The following is a 20,550-nucleotide window of genomic DNA, read 5'->3' as shown; positions in this document are numbered from 1 at the left end:
GTGGGCCCAGAAGGTAGGTGGGAGTAGGGGGTGGCCACACCTCTGTTCACCAAGCAGATGTGGGGTATAAGAGTAACAAGAGGAATGTCGTACTGTTTCAGTCTTGCAGGTCCCAAGTGTCCTTGGAAATGCTGGAAATCAGAACGTGTTCATAAGCCCCAGGAATCTGTGAGAGCGCTATCTCTTTAAATATCCAAAATAGTCAAGCCACTTTTTAAACCTTCAAAATGGCGGCATTCTCCAGACCGGCAAAAGTCCACAACTCAGCCCACCTTTCTCTTCACCTGCTCCATTTGTTCCCCAGCCACCGTGCACAGTCTTCCGTGCAGTCCCTGGCTAGCAGGGTGATTTTTAGGTTAATTCTTAGGTCTTACCAACATTCGGGAATCTTCAAGCAGTCTGTGCCATCAGGATCACTCAGGCTTGCTGCCAGACCGCAGCTCCGTCTGTCTCCTTTTTTGGTATTTTCATGCAAATTCTTCTGCTAGTTGGGGTTTAGTCCACTTCTCTATCCTTCCCTTCAAGGCTCAGGGGTCCAAGATTATCTTCTGTTTCTGTGTTAATTGGTTTCCCTTTTCTTTGTCAGAGAGGGTCTGTGCAGTCTTTCTGCCTAATCCGCCATCTTCCTCTCTGTGTCTCTTATTCTCCTCTTACAAGAACACCAGTCAAGGAGATAAAAACCAAAAACCAAAATGACTGCCGTTGAGTCTATTTGACTCGTAACGACCCCTCTTCGTTTCTGAAGTGGTATATCTATGGAAGTAGACTGCCCAGTCTCCCTTCTCAGGACTCAGAAGGAAGTTTGGGCAATCTACTTCCGTAGTGATACCACCTCGGAAACCCAAGAAGGGGTCGCTATGAGTCAGGTCCAACTTGATGGCCATGTGTGTGTACTGTATACTGAAGAGGCCCTGGTCTCAGAAACAAGTTTGCACTCAACGACTAACCTACAAGTTAGCAGTTCAAACACACCCAGTGGCACCACAGAAGAAAAGCCTGGTGATTTGCTCCTGTAAAGATTACAGCCAAGAAAAACATATGGAGCAGTTTTACTCTGTAACACATGGGGTTGCCACCAGTCAGAATCGACTCAGTGGCACTGGGTTTGGTTTTTGGTACTGTGTACTGAAAGTAAACTGAACAAGATAACATGCATTATCATATTTACCTCTCATCACAACCCCAGCAGGCAGGTCCTGAAATGTTCCTCTTTTTATAGTTGATGAAACTGAGGATAGTAGGTGGGGGAGTTGGAATTCAAAGCTCAGAGGTGACTGATTCCAGAATCCATGCTCACAATATTCACTGCCCATTAGCAAGTACTGTGATTTCAGGGCTAATGGGAATGGGCCCTGGCCATTTGGGACCTGTCTGAACCTCCAGGGTAGGAAAGAGAAGGAAGTGGCAGTAGAAAGAACATCAGGCATGACCTTCTGGAGCCTGTTCCTAGCTGACTACATAACCTGGGGCAGGTCCCCACACTTCTCCTTGCCTCACTTTCTCCAATTGTAAAACAAGCAGGTTGAGCCAAAAGGAAACAAGGTGAATTACATCACACCTCCTCTCCTGAGTTTTCCTCCTGCTTTCCTACCTGCTGGGCTTGGAGCCTGCCCAAGCAGAGCAACTGGGGGCATAGTTATTGTGGGTTGCTGAGTTAGCAACAATCACCACACATTCACAAAACCACTCAAAGTTCAGGCATCTGTTTCCAGATATCTTAAGTTTTCCATGGACTAGCTGAGTGACCTTGGATAGCCACAATATACGTAGTCCCTAGCTTACAGTGGGGTTCCATTCTGATGACTCTGATGTAAGTCAAATACCTTTTCATCAGTTTTCACTATGGTTGCCTTTTATTATCAGTATCTTCAGTGCACAGTCTTCTAAGACTACGTCTAAACTAAGTCTAAACTAAGAATTTAGTTTTTTTGAATTCTAAGTCTAAACTAAGAATTTAGTTTTTCTGGCTTAAGGCATCTAACTGCTAACCAGAAGGTTGGTGGTTCAAACCAACCAGCCACAGAAGCAAGACTGGGCAATCTACTTCCATAAAGATTTACTGGCTCGGAAACTCAATGGGGGTCACTATGAGTCGGAATCAACTTGATGGCAGTAGGTTTTTTTTTTTTTTTTTTTTTTAATACCCTATGAAATAAGTTAACTTTTTCCTCCTTTGACCAATGAGGAGTCCCTGGGTCGCACAAACAATTAAGCACTCAACTCCTAATAAAAAAGTTGGCAGTTGGAACTTACCCAGAGGTAACTTGGAAGAAAGGCTGGTGATCTGCTTCCAAAAGGTCACAGCCTTGAAAACCCTATGGAGCAGTTCTACTCTGCTCACGTGGGGTCGCCATGAGCTAGAGTTGACTTGATGGCAACCGGTTTGGTTTTTGGGGACTTTTTTGACAGATGAGGAAACTGAGATTGAGAAAAATCAAATAACATACCCATGCTTCCACAAATAGGAAGTGCATAAGGAGCTAAAACCATAACCCAGATATTTCTTGCAAGAGTCTTTATACTTTTAACCACTCCACCAGTCACTGCTTCTCTCCAAGCCTCACTTTCCTTCAGGGCTTCAAACCAGTTCATTCCAATTCCACCTCCTGATGAGAATTTGCATTTCCACCCCAGATATACTGACTCACAATCAACATTTTAACAAGATCCCCAGGTGATTCTTACGTATGCATACATTATATATGATCCTTATAAATCTTGTTAAAATGTCCATTGTGATTCAGTATGTCAGGTGGAAATGCAAATTCTTAGCAGGGGTTGAACGAGAACTGGTTCGAAGCCCCACTTTTCCTACCTGTAAATAGGAATAATGACAATAACTGCAGAGTTATTGTAAGGATTAAAAGGGGTCATGTTCTGGACAATCTACTTCCGTAGAGATAGCCCCTCAGAAACCCAAGGAAGGGTCGCTATGAGTCAGGATTGACTCAACAGCAGTGAGTTTGGAGTTTGGAGTTTGATTCTTAATCTGCCTAATCAATGCCAGGATTCAGTAGACATTTCACAAGGGGTAACTATTTTGCCACTAAGATTTGGGGACATGTCTTAGTTTCCTAGTGCTGCTGTAACCAAATACAACAAGTGGGTGGCTTTAAAGAACAACCATTTATTTTCTCACAGTTCTGAAGCCCAAAGCAGGGTCTCTGCCCTGTGGATTCCTTCACCGTCAATAAGCCCTGGCCATTCCAGTAGATGTGCCTCACATGGCATCTGTCTTCCTCCATGTGTGTCTTTGTGTCTATTGTGGTTTTGCAGTAACTCAAAAGTTACTAAGTTTTGGCTCCACCTTATACTATTATGTCCCTAATTAGATAACAGAAGGAAACCCTATTTCCAAACTGGATCACATCCGCAGGTACAAGGGTCAGGAATTCAACACGTATATTGGTGGGACAGTCTATAACAGGAGATAAAATACGTATCTTGGCTAATTTTTTTTTTTTTAGCCATTTAGCTTCATGTGCATATGTTCAGTGTCTCAGAACAGTGCCTCTTGAACTTGCAAGTGCACAGGAATCACCTGAAGTCTTATTAAAATGCAAGTCTTGACTCAGTAGCTCTAAGGCCAAGCCTGAGATATTGAATTTTTTTGAATAGCAGGTAATATTTACTGGTCACTTACTATGATTCAGGGTGCTCTGGTGGTATACTGGTTAAGGCATTTGGCTGTTAACCGAAAGGTCAGTGGTTCGAACCCACCAGCTGCTCCTTGGAAGAAAGATGAGGCAGTCTACTTCCATAAAGATTTACAGCCTTGGAAACCCAATAGGGATTGCTATGAGTTGGAATCCACCCGATGGCATTGAGTTTGGTTTTTTTGGTTTGGTTACTATGATTCAGGTGTTATGCAAAATACTGTACATAAAGGACTTCATTTCATCCCTGAATCGCCATCTTTAAGAAAGCAGCTATTACTTGCCTTGTGTTACAATGAGGAGCTCTGATGGCATGGTACCATTTACTAGTTAGCATTTGAATGCTAACTAGTAGGCTGGTGGTTCAAACCCACCAGCCACTCCTCGGAGGGAAGGTTGGGCCATCTACCTCCGTAGTGATACTGCCTCAGAAACCCAAGGAAGGGCCTCAATGAGTCAGATCCGACTTAATAGCAGAGTCTGGTTTTGTTCTTTTGGTATGTAACAATGAGGAGACAGGCTGAGAGAGTGAGAATCATTTGTCCATAGCCACACAGTCAGACTAGGAGCCTGGACCCCCAGCCATCTGAACCCATATTGCCTGCACTTTTAATTTTTTAACAGCTTTATAGAGATAAAATTGACATAGAATAAATTGCACATACTTAAAGTGTACATTTGCATATGAATTGGCATGTGTGTAGCCCCAGGAAACCATCTTCACCCAAACAGATTATTTGTAACTTTTAATTGTAATTTGGGTGAAAGTTTACAGAGCAAATTAGTTTTCCATTCAACACTTTATACACATTTTGCTTTGTGACATTGGTTGCAATCCCCATAATGTAACAGCACCCTTCCTTGCCTTGGAATCAATTCCAACCTATAGCATACCTATAGGACAGAGTGGAACTGCCCCATAGGGTTTCCAACGCTGTAATCTTTATAGACGCAGACTGCCACATCTTTCTCCCGTGGAGCAGCTGATGGAGTTGAACTGCCAACCATTCAATTAGTAACCAAGCGCTTAACAACTGTACCACTAGGGATCCTTCTCAAGGAAGGGTAGCTATTCCCAGTTCCCTTAAAGCCAGATACCCAACCATGTCCTTCACACACAAACCAGAAGGAAGTGAGTGGGAGGGTGGAGAGAGCCAAGGATCATCTGAAATCTGGTGGATTTGAGGAAAACAGGCCTGAAGAAGTTGAACTGAGCTAATTGGCCAGGCATTGACAATAGCAGCTATTTCTCAAGGACATGAAAGTGACAGAAATCCCCACCTCCAGGCCCAATTACCACATCATCAAGCACCATGCTCTGCCTCTGGGATTTCTGTGCTTGGCATTAAGGTGCTGGAGAAAACAGTCCTTCCTCCACCACCACCACTCCTGTCACTTCCTGGGGAGCATTCAATTGGTGGTGGTTGTTGTTGTTTTTGTTGTGTGCCATCGAGTAGGAACCGACTCATAGCGACCCCTCCTTGGGTTTCCAAGGCAGTATCACTACGGAAGTAGATTGCCCCATCTTCCTTCCGAGGAGTGGCTGGTGGGGTGGTAGTCCCTGATAACTTGAGAACTCCCCAGAACAGAGAGGCTGGACAAAGACAGGGCTGGGGACACCCTCCTTGAGCTTCTCAAGGTCCTGCCCTTTTTGGGCCATTCAGCCACCACCCCACACTCCTAAGCTATTTGGCACCAACCAAAGACTAGAAGAAAAGTGTTTTAATCGCTCAGACTCAACGATGCCTCAGACCCTTGGCATCCCCACCACCATCCCCAACACCAACACCATCCTTATCATCATCATCATCATCATCATCATCATCATCAGAATAGCTGTTATTTATGGATCTGCCATTATGTGTGAGTTACCTTATATATACATGATTTTTAAAACGTTGTTGTTAGCTACCATCTAGTCAGCCATTGACTCATGGCGACCCTGTATGTTACAGAGTAAAAGTGCTCCCTAGGGTTTCTGGGCTATCATTTTTACAGAAGCCTATCACCAGACCTTTCCTCCACAATGTTGCAGATCATTAGTTAACTGCATAACTAGTTGTCATGGAGTTGACTCTGACTCATAGTGACGTCCTGTATGTCATAGTAGAACTGTGCTCCATAAGATGTTCATGGCTGATTTTTCAAAAATAGATCATGAAGCCATTCTTCCAAGATGCCTCTGGGTGGGCTTGAACCACCAAACTTTAGTTAGCAACTGAGCCCATTAACCATTTGCACTTCCTACAGATTCTAGTTAACTCCATAGAAGAGTGAAAACAATGACGAACACAAGGCTCAGAGAGAACCAGTAGTTTTATCAAGGCACATAGCAGCTGATTTAGAGTTTGTACCCACATCTGCCTAACTCTAGAATCTATGTTCTGAGAGGGGCAGAATAAGTGCATTAGCAGAGACCTTCCCAGTGCAAAGCCAGCCTGGCCCATCTAGGTTCAGGTGCTGCCTCCTCCACTTTCTGCTTTGCGATCTTGGACAAATTACCTCACTTTTCAAATTTTCCTCTCCCTATCCATGAAAATGGAGATAATAACAATTATACCGACCTCACGGGGCTGTTGTGAGCATTATATGCAATCATGAATATAAAACTCTTAGCATGAGGTCTGGAATGGAAAATGTGCTTGATGAATGTTAGTGCAGATTAGTATGCAGTCTCCATTCCACACGCTGACTCTCTCAAAAACTAAACCCACTGTCATCAAATGATTACAACTCATAGCAACCTTATAGGACAGAGCAGAAGTGCCCCCATAGAGTTTCCAAAGCTATAAATCTTTACAAAAGCAGACCACCTCATCTTTCTCCCACAGAATGGCTGGTGGGTTCAAACCACTGGCCTTTCGAGTAGCAGCCAAGTGCCTTAACCACTGCACCACCAGAGCTCCTTGACTTTCTAAAGGGATCCTCTCTTGCTCTGGCTTAGGATAAACCCAGACCCTTCTTCTCTCCAAGAGATCTCTGATGGGCCTTTTAGTTATGATAATGCATGAGAGAACCAGACAGACATGGCCTGTGCCTGAGGCCCCAGTATTTGAGAACATAGGAGGAAGGCTCTGGTAGCATAGTGCCTAAGCACTTGAATGCTAACCAGAAGGCTGGCAGTTCAAACCCACCAGCCACTCCTCGGAAGGAAGGTTGGGCAATCCTACTTCAGTAGTGATACTGCCTCAGAAACCCAAGGAGGGGTCGCTATGAGTCGGGGCCGACTCGACGGCAAATAACAACAACAACAACAGGAGGAAGGCAATCCCTGGCAGTGGCCAGCCATCCTGGGCCCAAAGACACAGACTCCATTGGCAGCAACATTGCAGGCAGGAAGCCCCAGTCCAGTTCCATGACAGGCACTGGTGGCAGCAGAGCAGGGAGGAGGAATTTCTCCAGCAGATGGCTAGCAGGTGGCATGGCAGTGGGAAGGCTCCTGTTATCATCTACAGTTGGCATAGTGACCAAGCCACTGAGCCTGCAGCCCAGAAACAGGCCAGAAACGCAGCAGACACCTTCCCAGGGCCCACCGTACTAGGTCCTGTAGGGGACTGAGTGCCAAGACTGAGGTGCAACCTTGGCTCAATGTCCCAGAGGAGAAGCAAGAGTCACAAGGGCACAAGTTGGCCTGGTGTCTGGGACATTGGGTCTTAAAGTTCACACTTTCTGCCTGCTTCTTCTGTGGCACTGACCTCAGTGTTCCTCCTCTTTACATGTTCTTCCCCCTCCTCCCATCTCAAATGTCCCATCAGAAAGGCCTCTTTGGACCACTCCATGTAAAAGAACCCCACTCCACCAAAAACGCTCTGTCACAAGTTCTCAATCTAGCATAACATTGGAGTCACCTGAGGAACTTTAGAATAAACATCAACACCTGGGACAGTTTAGGCAAATCAGAAATGAATCTCTGGGGTTGTGGCTTTATATGAGTTGAGTTTTGCTGGCCACACTTCAGCCTGCAGTCCACTCTACTCAAATTGTGGATTATATTTAGCCTCAGTGAGACTAATAATAATAATAATATCTACCAGCATTTATAAGGAGCCCTGGTGGCACAGTGCCTAAGGCATTTGACTGGTAACCAGAAGGTTAGTGGTTCAAACCCACCAGCCACTCCATGGAAGGAAGTCAGGGCAATTCACTTCCGTAAAGATTTACCACCTTGGAAATCCAATGGGAGTCGTTATGAGTCAGAATCGGCTCGAGTACCTATGATGTGTTACACGTGTTACATACTGTTAAGCACTTCCTTATGTGAAAGGTCTAATTTCATTTTCATAACAACCCTTTGAGGTAGGCTTAGAGTGGTTAAGAGGCTTATGCAAGGTCATCCAAACAGGAACATGAGCCAGAATATGAAGCCAGGGTTTCCTATACCCAAAGTCTTTGCTCTTTCTCTGCAGTGTGGGATAGAAGGAAGGGTATAGATTCTGGGAAGTATTGAAACCAGAGCCCAGACTCCTGGGTTCTCAATATTCCTCTCCTTTCCACTATGGAGTACCAGAGGCATGCTCCCCTTGGCTTTCTCCAGAGTCACATGGCAGGCTTGTCTCAGGACCTCCTTGCTCCTTATCCTTGGCTTCATCATAGAGGTTGCTGGGAACTCCCAGGGGCTCCCAGGTAATGGCTGCCATGGAAGACCTCCCTAACCAGGTGCTTCTCTTCTGCTCCTCAGGGCAAGGACTGCAGCATGCCCATCAACACTTGCATTCAGAACCCCTGTCAGCACGGAGGTACCTGCCACCTGAGCGAGAGCCACAAGGATGGCTTCAGGTAACAGCTCACCCTTGGGTCTGTCATTATCTTTGAGGGCTTCATCCATAGATTCCTCAGGGCAGGCTAGGAATAAGCACAGTTACATTCACTGAGGGCCTACTATGTGTTCCTTTTGTGAATGATTCCACACACTACCAGTACTCCTTATTCTGCAGATAAGAAATTGAGCCATCAAGGGAATAAATGCTATGCCCATAGTCACTCAGTTAGTCAGCGATGGTACAGACACTTGAATCCAGGTAGTCTGCCTCCAGAGCCCAGGGAACTGCAGGGAAGGGTCCAGCTGTTGACTCAAGATAGAGAAGGCTGTGATGATGGCTCATAGGCCCATCAAACTGGCCATTTGACCATTCTTTCCTGTGTTACAAATAATAATAATAGATGACATTGATTATGAGTTCACTGTGTGTCACACATGTATTATCTCATTTAAATTCTCAGAGTGATTCTATCCAGTAGGTTGGTAGGCACTATCCCCATTTAACAGACGAGAAAATTGAGGCATGGAAATGGATTTGCTCTAGGCCACAGTGAAGCTGACACTCACTGCTAAAACGGCAAGGAGGCCACATGTTCTGACCTCCTCTAACCCTACAAGGGGAAGGCAGGATTACCAGCAGTAACCCAAGGCCTATTACTGCAAGGCCAGACATGCTGCCTCCCTCCAGCCCTTTCTCCAACCGTTCCTCCCAAAGCACCCACCACCTCTCTCCTGGGTTCGATAATTCACTGCAGTGGCCACACAGAACTCACAGATTATGGGGTTTATTAGGGAAGCACCAGGCTACAACTCAAGTTCAGGAAGAACGCTCAGTCTCTCTCCCAGCCCACCGTTCCTCAGCCAAGAGTCTCTCACAGTCTCTTTCCCAGCAGTGCTGGTCCTTCGGTGTCTCACTCAGCAATGCGTGTCTCTCACATCTCTTTCCCAGCAGCACGTGTCTCTTTCAGCAGCATGTCTTCCTCCACCAGCAGTCAGAGAGAGTTCTGCCTCCAGGAGGCCTCCTTTTGAGCCTGGCAGGGTGGTCAAACTAGCCAATCATAGCATCAGAACTCTAAGCACCTGAGAGAGAATGGGCACCTCCCAGAACATTGTATTGTGCCACGCCCAACAGAAATAACCCAGGTGGATAACATTTACAATCAGCTCCTCAGTTGCTCATTCCACCACTGAGTTTACGATGACTTATGGTAGAAAAGCCATACTAAGTAATTTACTACACTGCACTCACTCATTCCTGGGTCTTTTACCTTCATGTCCAATCCTTTTTCTTCCCTGGCATTTAGATCTTAGGCATTAAAGGGGACAGAAGCCACTTCAGTTTTTCTCATCCCTATCCTAGGGGTGGGATCAGGCCTCTACTCAAACCTCAGGCCCCCTTCCTGACTCCCACCCTTCCCAAATGCCTACTCTTTCCAGTCTGTGGCCCTGCCAAAAGCAGACAATCAGGAACTGGCTCCTTTGTACCCCCAGTGTGACAGTAGTTAGGTGGCAGCCCCTCAGTAGTAAAAGAAGGAGCATGGGGTGCCAAACTTGGTACAGATGTTGCACAGCTCACGTTGCAATTAATTACCAAAGTCCCTCTAGCAGGAAGCCCTTCAGTGTGAGGCTGTGAAAGAAATCAGCTTCTGAACTGTTGGTTCTCCTCCCTAGGGAAGTCAGCCCACCTACGTGTCCAGCTGCCAAACCAGTCCCAATGAACTCTGACTCTTGAAAAGTGAAATTCAAGGCAGACTTCATTTTCATGCCTGAAGCCAGCCAAACCACCCACCTCCCACCTGCCCACTGGTGGGGAAAGATAGAGAGAAGAGAAACCACAGGGGACTCTCACTGAGGTGCTGACCTGGCCCCAAGCAGCAAACACACCTCAAGACTGAAACCCAGGCTTTGCTCCCCACCCCAGCTGAGGGAATGGGCTGAAAAGAGGGAAGAGCGTCCCTCTGCAGTGCTAGCATTTCTCCCATGTCAGCCGGGGCGGGGGGGGTTGAACAGAAGGATCCCGTTTCCATCAGGTGTTGAGAAATTTCAAATGAGCTTGAAATATTTTGAGTGTTTATGTAAAGGGAAAGGCCCTGGATCTACAGTTATAGAGCTGGAAATGGGGTGAAGGGTGAAAGTAATGAGGCCCCAGTACTTGGAGATGGCATGGTTTGTGTATGTGATTCATACTTTCCAAGAATCAGGGTGAGCACACCAGCCGCTGGGCCCCGAGGCCCTGAAGATGGATTAGTTCTCCCTCATCAGGGCAGCACCTGGTAGGTTGGAGAACAGTGGTCTGGGAGAGCTTTGCTCCCTTCTTCCCTCCTAAGAATCAGAATTCTGGAACCATCACATACCCCTTCATGTGGATAGTGCTCCAAGCTTGATGCATTGCGTGCTCACAAAAAGAGCAAAGCCTGGCCGAGCTGGCTGGACAGAAGATCAAGGCAGGGGACAGGACTGCCCTAAGTCACCACCATTAACTAATAGTTCTTGAAGTGAGTCTGAGCCCCACCAAGGTTTCCAGTGAGAACAAAGGAGACTTTAGCTTCTTTCCCACCCTCTGTTCGATCTACTAGCAGCCCCTACTTTCTGGACCAGCCACCCACAGCCCACTGCCAGACACTCCTCAGACTCTGAGGAGAGCCAAAGTGACTTATCTTCGGGAAGACAAATGGGCAACACCATGGTTTACGATCTTTGAAAACCTATCCGCTGCCTGGCTATGAAAAAGTAAACTTTTTCTTGAACACCTAAGGTCTCTGACAGAAAAGGGATATATGAGGTATTTTGCTAACATCTCAAGAGTTCAGGCCCAAATCATTTGGAGAAAAGAAAAAAGGTGGGGACCAGGTTTGCTGGTCCAATAGAGCCTGGTAGAACCACTGAGACTATGGTCCCTAGCTGCCCTTCAGGTCTGGAATTGAACCCACACCTGTGGTTTCCAGCCAAACAAAATACAGGCATATGAGTTAAACATTTACCTCAAGTAGATACACTCCTTGGAGAGAACAATCATGGGAGAAAGAAGGGCTGCTTATGCACAGGGAGACAGCTCAGGGGGCAGGAGTGTATGGAGGGATGGACACTGAGAAGAGGTAACTATGGGAAGGAAGTGGGAGGGGAGCTGTTGCATTGTGGTAAACTGTGGTCAATGACATGAGACAAAGTATATGTGAACTTCTGTATGGAAAGTGAATTTGCTCTGTAAATCTTCACCCAAATCACAATAAAAATTTAAAAAAAAAAAGAGCCCCTGGCCTTTTGTAGAAAATATGATGTGGTTTTAAGGTTGTAGAAGAAAGGAGGGTAAGAAAGATTCTCTTGCTGTTGTCAGCTGCCCTTGAGTCAACCTGTCATTCATGCACAACAGAACAAAACATTTTGTCATTCCTGTAATAAGTTAAGGTTGGATTGTTGTGACCCCAAGGGTTTTTGTTGGCTGATTTTCAGAAGTAGATCACCAGGCATTTCTTCCTAGTCTGTCTTGATCTGGAAGCTCTGCTGAAACCTGTTCAGCATCCTAACAACGCACAGACCTTCACTGGCAGACAGGTAGTGGCTGCACATCTCAAAATCGAACCTGGGTCTCCCCCCGTGGAAGGCAAGAATTCTACCACTGAGCCACCACTGCCCTGACTTAGGATTCTAAGAACAAAAAAATCCATTTCCTATTGGTGAAGTTTAAAAAAAAAAAAATCCCAAATCAGAGCAGTGTCTAATACAGGTCTGGAATTCCCTGTCTGAGACAGAGCACACTCCTGTGTTGTTTTTGTTGTTAGGTGACATCAAGTTATCTCTGACTCATAGCAACCCAATGTACAACAGAACAAAACACCGCCCACTCCTGTGCCAGCCTCACAATCCCTACTGTACCCGAGCCCATCACTGCAGCCACCTTGTCAATCCATCTCGTTGAGGGCCTTACCCTCTTTCGTTGATCCTCCACTTAACCAAGCATGACATCCTTCTCCAGAGAATAATGGTCCCTTCTGACAACATGACCAAAGTAGGTAGTCTGCCCATTCTCGCTTCCCAGGAACATTCCGGCTATACTTCCAGGACAGATTTGTAAGTTCTTTTAGTAGTCCACAGTACTTTCAGCATTCCTTGCCAACACTACAACTCAAAAGCATCAACTCTTCTTTGATCTTCCTTATTCATTGTCGAGCTCTTACATGAATATGAGGCCATTGAAAATACCATGGCTTGTGTCAAGTGCATGTTAGTCTTCAAGGAGACATCTTTGCTCTTCAACACTTGAAAGAGGTGTTTTGCAACAGATTTGCCCAATACAATGCATCTTTCGATGTCTTAACTGCTGCTTCCATTGGCATTGATTGTAGAACCAAGCAATGTGAAGTCTTTGACAACTTGAGTCTTTTCTCTATCTATCATGATGCTGCTGCTTATCTGTCCAGTTGTGAGGATTTTCGTTCTCTTTATATTGAGGTGTAATTCATACCATAGACTGCAGTCTTTAATATTCATCAGTAAGTGCTCCAAGTCATCCTCACTTTCAGCAAGCAGAGTTGTGTTGTCTGTGTATTTCAGGTTGTTCATGAGCCTTCCCCCAATCCTGATGCCACGTTCTTCTTCATATAGTCCTGCTTCTCAGATTATTTGCTCAGAATACAGATTGAATAAGTATGGTGAAAGAATACAACCCTGACACACTCCCTTCCTGATTTTAAACCATTCAGTATCCCCTTGTTCTGTTCAAACAACAGCCTCCTATGTACAAGTTCCTCATGAGTACAATTAAGTGTTCTGGAATTCCCATTCTTCTCAATGTTATCCACAATTTGTTATGATCCACATAATTGAATGTCTTTGCATAGTCAGTAAAACACAAGTAAACATCTTTCTGGTATTCTTTGCTTTGAGCTAAGATCCATCTAACATTAGCTATGCTCTCCCTTGCACCACATCCCCTTCTGAATCCAGCTTACATTTTTGGAAGTTCTCTGTCTATATACTGCTGCAACCATTTTTTAATTACCTTCAGGAAGATTTTACTTGTGTGTGATATCAGTAATATTATTCAATAATCTCCACAGTCTGTGGGATCACCTTTCTTTGAAATGGGTACAAACATGGATATTTTCCAGTCACTTGGCCAGGTAGCTGTCTTCTAAATCTCTTGGCATAGATGAGTTAGTGCCTCCAGAGTAGCATCCATTTGTTGAAATATCTCAATGGGTATTCCGTCAATTCCCAGAGCCTTGTTTTCGCCAATTTCTTCAGTGCAGCTTCGACTTCTTCCTTCAATACCATTGGGTCTTGCCACCTCCTGAAATGGATGATCATCTATCATTTCTTTTTGGTATAATGACTCTGTGTATTCCATCCATCTTCTTTTGATATTTCCTATATCATTCAACATATTGCCTATGGAATCTTTCAATATTGCAATTCTAGGTTTAAATTTTTTCCTCAGTTCTTTCAGCTTGAGAAATGCCAAGCATGTTCTTCCCTTCTGGTTTTCCAACTCCAGGTCTTTGCACATTTCATTATAATAATTGACTTTGTGTTCTTGAGCTGCCCTTTGAAATCTTCTTTTCAGCTCTTTTGTCCTGTTGATTCTTACATCCACTTTACCTACTCTCTGTTCAAGGACAAGTTTCAGAGTCTCTTCTGACATCCTTTTTGTCTTTTCTTCCTTTCCTGTCTTTTTAATGACCTTTTGCTTTCTTCGTGGATGAAGTTCTTGATGTCCTCCCATAATTCCTCTGGGTTTTGGTCACTAGTGTTCAATCCATCAAATCTGTTCTTTACAGGGTCTCTAAATTCAGGAAGGAAATAATCAAGGTCATATTTTGGCTCTCATGGACTTGTTTTAATTGTCTCCAGCTTCACCTTGAACTTGCATATGAGCAATTGATGGTCTTGTTCCACAGTCAGCTCCTGGCCTTGTTTTAGCTGAAGATATTGAGCTTCTCCATCACATCTTGCCACAGATGTAGTCAATCTGATTCCTGTGTACCCCATCTGGTGAAGTCCACATGTGTAGCTGCCATTTGTGTTTTTGAAAAATGGTATTTGCAATGAATAAGTCATTGGTCTTGCAAAATTCTATCATGTGATTTACAACAGCATTTCTATCACCAAGGCCATATTTTCTAACTGCTGATGATTCTTCTTTGTTTCCAACTTTTGCATTCCAATCACCAGTGATAATTAACACATCTTAATTGCATGTTTGGTCTATTTCAGACTGCAGAAGTTGGTAAAAGTCTTCACTTTCTTCATCTTTGGCTTTGGTGGTTAGTATGTAAATTTGAATAATAGTTGTATTAACTGGTCTTCCTCATAAGTGTATGGAAATTATCCTATCACTGACAGCATTGTACTTCAGGATGGATCTCAATATATTCTTTGTGATGATGAATGCCACACCATTCCTCTTCAACTTGTCATTCCTAACTGCCAAAGAGGCAAGGAGGCCGCATCTTCTGACCTCCTCTAACCCCACAAGAGGAAGACAGAATCACCATCCCATAGGTAACCCAAGGCCTATTCCTGCAAGGCCAAACATGCTGCCTCCCCCCAGCCCTTTCACCAACCCTAACATCAACCGTTCCTCCCACAGCAACCACCACCTCTATGCTGGGTTTGACAATTCACTGCAGTGGCTACACAGAACTCACAGATTATGGAGTTTATTAGGGAAGCAACAAGCTACAATTCTAGTTCAGGAATACACTCAGTCCCTCTCAGCCCACCATCTCTCAGCCAACAGTCTTTCAGTGTCTCTCTCCCAGCAGGGCATGTCTCTCGGTGTCTCTCAGAAATGCATGTCTCTTGCGTCTCTCTGTCAGCAATACGTGTCTCTCATATCTCTCAGCTGACAGTGAGAGATTCCTTCTGCCTCTAGGAGGGCTCCTTTTGAGCCTGGCAGAGTGGCCAAAGTAACCAATCCCAACATCAGAATTCTATGCCCCTGAGAGGGAACTTCCCAGAAGATTGTTTTGTGCCTCTCTCAACAGGAATACCCAAGGTGGATAACTTTAACAATCAGGGGCTACTCAGTTGTTCATGGCAGATTCCACCACAGAGTTTACAAAAAGACTTATGGCTAGAAAAGCCATACCAGGTAATTTACTACAACACACTGGCATAGTAGGTCATATGATCATCTGATTCAAAATGGCCAAAACCAAAACCATTTTAGCTCACAAATGCCTAGGATATCGATCTTTATGCATTCTATTTCATTTTTGGCAACTTCCAATTTTCCTAGATTCATACTTTGTACATTCCATGTTCCAATTATAATGGATGTTTGCAGCTGTTTCTTCTCATCTTGAGACATGCCACATCAGCAAATGGGGGTCCTGAAAGCTTTATTCTATGGACATCATTAAGGTCAGCTCTACTCTGAGTAGGCAGCTCTTCTCCAGTCATATTTTGAGTGCCTTCAGACCTCAGGGGCTTATCGCTCATCATCTAGCACTATATCATACAGTGTTTCGTTACTATTTATAAGGTTTTCACTGGGCAATTCTTTGAGAAGCGATGACCTTCTCCTTCTTCCAAGTCTGGAATTCTCTGTCTGAGCTAGAGCACACTCCCATGGGCAGCGTAAATCTCTGACTAGCAGGTTGGGCCATGGAAAGAGTGATATTCACTACAGTGCTTAATGAGACACTGGCCTCCTGCCAGTCCCCAAACACCCATTTGCCCCTCTCTCCCATCTGCCAGCCTTTACCTAATCCTGGGTGTGTGACCAAGATCAGGCAGAGGACAGGTGGGTTGAATTTTACCCAAGAGATTTAACACTCCAGAGACAGATTAAGGAAATGTGTCTTGCTGATTTATGGTGATTTAAGCCAAGCCCACAAGAAGACCTCAGTCTTGGTATCAGAGGGGTCCTTCTACCCCATCCCCTCACTCCTCAGAAGCTGGAAGGGGCTAAGAGAAGTAGGAATGCATGATAGAGATAAATGACATCCTTGAGGAAAGGCTAAAGGAAAATAGGATAATTTTCTCAAGAACTAGAAGTAATAACGGAGCTCTGGTGGCACAAGTGGTTAAGCACTCAGCTGCTAACTGAAAGCTGGTAGTTCAAACCCACCTAGCTGGAAGAAAGACATGGTAATCTGCTCCCATAAAGATTACAGCTTAGAAAACTATAGGGCATTTCTGCTGTGGCACATGGGGTTGCTAAGAGTTAGAATCGACTGGACAGCATTTAATAACAACTAAGGTAACTAACCCATTCTGAGCATTTTCCATGTGCCATGTTCCCTTCTAAGGAGCTCTGGTAGCACAGTGCCTAAGGCATCTGACTGCCAACCAGAAGGTTGGTGGCTCAAACCTACCAGCCACTCAGTAGAAGCGAGACTGGGTGATCTACTTCTGTACAGATTTACCACCACAGAAACCCAATGGGTGTCTCTATGAATCAGAATTGACTTGACGGCAGTGGGTTTTTGGTTTTGGTGTTCCCTTCAGGGGGCAGCAGAGTTTCAGTGGTAGAATTCTCACCTACCATTTGGAGACATGGTTTCAATTCTCAGCCAGCCACCTCCTGTCTATCAGTGGAGGCTGACTTGTTGCTGTGATGCTGGACATATTTCATGGGAGCTTCCACAAGAAAACTGACTAGGAAGAAAGACCTAGCCTTCTACTTCTGAACATCAGCCAATGAAACCCTATGACTCACAACAATCTAATCCACAATTGATCATGAGGATAGTGCAAGAATGGACAGTGATCCTTTTGGTTGTGTGTGGGGTTGCCATGAGTCAAGGCCAACTCAACAGCAGCTAATAACAACAAGGCATTTGACTGCTAACCAGAAGGCTGACAGTTCAAACCCACTAGCCACTCCTCAAAAGGAAGATTGGGTGATCTGCTTCCGTAGAGATACCACCTTGGAAACCCAAGGAGGGGTTGCTAAGATTCGGATTTGACTTGATGGCAGTGAGTTTTGTTTTTTGTAAATGTCTTACTTGTATAATCTCATTTAATCCTCACAACCACTCTAAGGATAGATAATAATACCCTAGTCAATAGACAAGAAAACTGAGAACAGAAAATTTCCCTAACTTTCCCAAGGTCAAACAGCTCATAAACAGCAGACCTAGAATTCATTCCCTGGAAACCCATTCCAGAGCCTGTGGTCTTGGCCACTGTGTTCTACTCCCTGTCAAGATAGAGAGGCTGCCCTCAAGTCAGAAAGTCATTCAATGGGGATGTCTGTTATACTTTCCTTTGTCTACAAGAGTCTACACCAAGACAAGCCAAACAAAGGTAGGTTTAGAGGGCAGCTAATTAGAGGGCAGGAATTTAAGTTATATCAGGAAAACCACTTCCATGGGGGGGGGGGGATGATGAAGCAAGTATTCCTAGGAGGAAATGGCCCTAGTGGCAAGGCAGCCATCCAGGGCCTGGGGAGATGTCATATTGCCCTGAGGCAGGGGGCTAGATAAAATGACTCATAGGCTCCTAAACATCTAAATCAAAACCAAACCCACTGCCATGAAGTCAATTCTGACTCATAACGGCCCTATAGGACAGAGCAGAACTACCCCATACGATTTCTGATGCTGTAAATTTTTATGGACTCAGACTGCCCTATCTTTCTCCCATGGCGAGGCTGGTGTATTCAAACTGCCCACCTCTTGGTTGGCAGCCAAATGCCTTTAACCACTATGCTACTGGAGAGCCTAAGAATCTTGCTGCCCAGGACTCCAAGGCCTCATATGTCCAAATATTCTACTCTCCACTTCCTTCCAGAAGAAAAACCTGACTAACTGTGTCTCTTCCCCCTTCTACACCCTCTACTCCTCCTGTCATTTCAACCCAACCTGACACCTGGCTCCCCTCCTCCCCAATCCCCATCTCCCCAAAGTTGCTCCTGCCCTCTGGGATTTGAGGGGCAGCGGTGTGAGATCAACCCAGATGACTGTGAGGACAATGACTGTGAAAACAATGCCACCTGTGTGGATGGCATCAACAACTACGTGTGTGTCTGCCCACCAAACTACACAGGTGAGAGCCCTGTATTACATGAGTATGTATGTATATGCACATGTGTGTGTATTTGTGTGTGCATGCATACAGCTGGGTGGGGGTTGTTATGCACCAGAAGAACATCATTTTCTTAGCTTCTTCCAAGGACTTCACCTATTTTTCCCCTATGGACAGGGACTTAAATCCACAAGACTCCAGATATGCCATGAGGGGCTTCCCAAAGGCCTTATCCATTTGCTCCAACCCACCCGCTAGCAAGTCACTAGCTCTCTTTGAAGCAACCCCAGGCCTCTTTCAGCTGTCTGTTCACTTAGTTGATGGCTGTGCCCTCCTTTTAGGATGCTAGAGACCCAATGGTGTTTGTGGCTGGAAGAAAGGGACTCACCCTTGGTTTATGCTTTTTTCAGGGCTAGTCAATCTTCTCTGGAAATCTACATTTTCCAGACATTCTGCAGGGGCTGAGGATATGAAAGTAAGCCAGCAAAATTCCTTCTGATATGAAGTTCATAGTCAAGTAGGGAGAGACATGTATGCAATAGAATAAGAATGAAACATCTGAAAACCCACAGGGCTGGAGGACCACAGAGGAGGAACCTAACCCAGCGAAGATTTCAGGAAATGCTTTCCACAGGGGACTGTTCAGGATATATCATTCTACCTACCCACCCCCAAAGCAGAGAAACTTTATTTCCTATACTAATAGCCCTTAATTTAAAAAAAAAAAAAAAAAAAACCCTCACTGCCATCAACTTGATTCAGACTCATAGCAAACCCCTTTGGGTTTCTGAGGTGGTAAATCTTTATGGAAATACATTGCCCAGTCTTCCACGGAGTGGCTGGTGGGTTTGAACTGCCAACCTTCTGGTTAGCAGTCAAATGCCTTAGACATTACACCACCAGAGTTCCTTATAACCTATAATAAGGACAGTTAAATATACCATTAGATCATTAGATTGAAAAGCAAAATACCACCTAGTACAAACACAGCGTACTTAGTTATAGGATCAACCTAAAGTGGCATATCCCAGACTGGAATTCCATAAAACCTCAGCCCATGAATTCTTCAAGGAAAAGGCTCCATGGGCAAATAAATTTGGGAAATGGTACATATAATAACAATAACCCTATTCTGGGAGCTCCAAGAAATGCATTAGCATATTAAACGTTCTGAAAGGCTCTGCATTTAAGCCACTTAAGTTTGTTTCACCCAGCAATTCTCAAACTTTTTAGATCCTAGAGCTGTTTTTTATCTCTCTGGAATGCCATTACCAACCCAGAGATCTTGTGTCCAGGAACATACTGCAGGAAATACCAGCCTAAGGCAAGAATGAAAATGGGGATGGTATAGCCCTGGGACTACCACATCCAGCCTTTTGGAACCTGGCTTGGATGCCATGAGTGAGTTGGGAGGATGGAAGGGTATGGAAGATGAAAATGAGCAGTGCTGAGACTTGCAGAGAAGGAACCCAAGTAGCCCCTATTGCCCATCAAGCTTTCAACTCAATATCCAAGTCCCTAAGAACACTCTGAGGACTGCTAGAGTGCTGAGGCTGGCTGAGAACCACCTATTCTACTTCACACTGGGCCCCTGGGATCTCAAACGAGCTTCTGTGCAGGAAAAAGGCACATGGGAATTCCACTGAGGGTCTACCTCCCTTATAGGTTACATCTTCCATCTTTCAAGGTGGAGTTATCACCAAGAGTTCAATTAACAACTTTTATTGTACACCTATTATATGAGGCATTTGACTGCTAATGCCTCATGCAGAGGCTAATGCAGAAGGGTGGTGGTTCAAACCCGCCAGCCACTCCTCAGAAGGAAGGTTGGGCTATCTACTTCCACAGTGATACTGCCTTGGAAGACCAAGAAGGGGTCGCTATGAGTCGGGTCTGACTCAACGGCACATAACAACAACAACAACACTATATGCAGAGTACTAAATTAGCCACTAGAGTAATAAAGAAGTCTAAGATATACATTATGTATAATGTATTATACATTATAATATAATATTATAGTCTAAGGTGAACATTATCCATGAAGAAAGCAAGAGATCACTTAAAAGATGAGAAAAGAAGAGAAGACCAAAATGGATGACAGAAGAGACTCTGAAACTTGCCCTTGAGTGGAGAGTAGCTAAAGCAAATGGAAGAAAT

The 20,550-nt window shown here is 44.8% G+C and overlaps 1 protein-coding gene across 1 annotated transcript in view; it reads left to right on the top strand.

The window, feature by feature from the left end:
* SLIT3 (slit guidance ligand 3) overlaps nucleotides 1-20,550 on the top strand; it is a 953,284-nt gene that overhangs the window by 897,497 nt on the left and 35,237 nt on the right. Inside the window, exons 27-28 of the mRNA XM_007939744.2 lie at nucleotides 8,335-8,432; nucleotides 18,272-18,411. Of these exons, the coding sequence (XP_007937935.1) occupies nucleotides 8,335-8,432; nucleotides 18,272-18,411 (238 nt within the window). The remainder of the gene's footprint in view (nucleotides 1-8,334; nucleotides 8,433-18,271; nucleotides 18,412-20,550) is intronic.

This window comes from Orycteropus afer, unplaced genomic scaffold (assembly GCF_000298275.1).
Source record: "Orycteropus afer afer isolate SDZICR_OR568_19922 unplaced genomic scaffold, OryAfe1.0 scaffold00062, whole genome shotgun sequence".
NCBI lineage: Eukaryota > Metazoa > Chordata > Mammalia > Tubulidentata > Orycteropodidae > Orycteropus > Orycteropus afer.
Note: the sequence above shows the minus strand (reverse complement) of the source record. Positions and strands in the feature narration are given on the sequence as shown.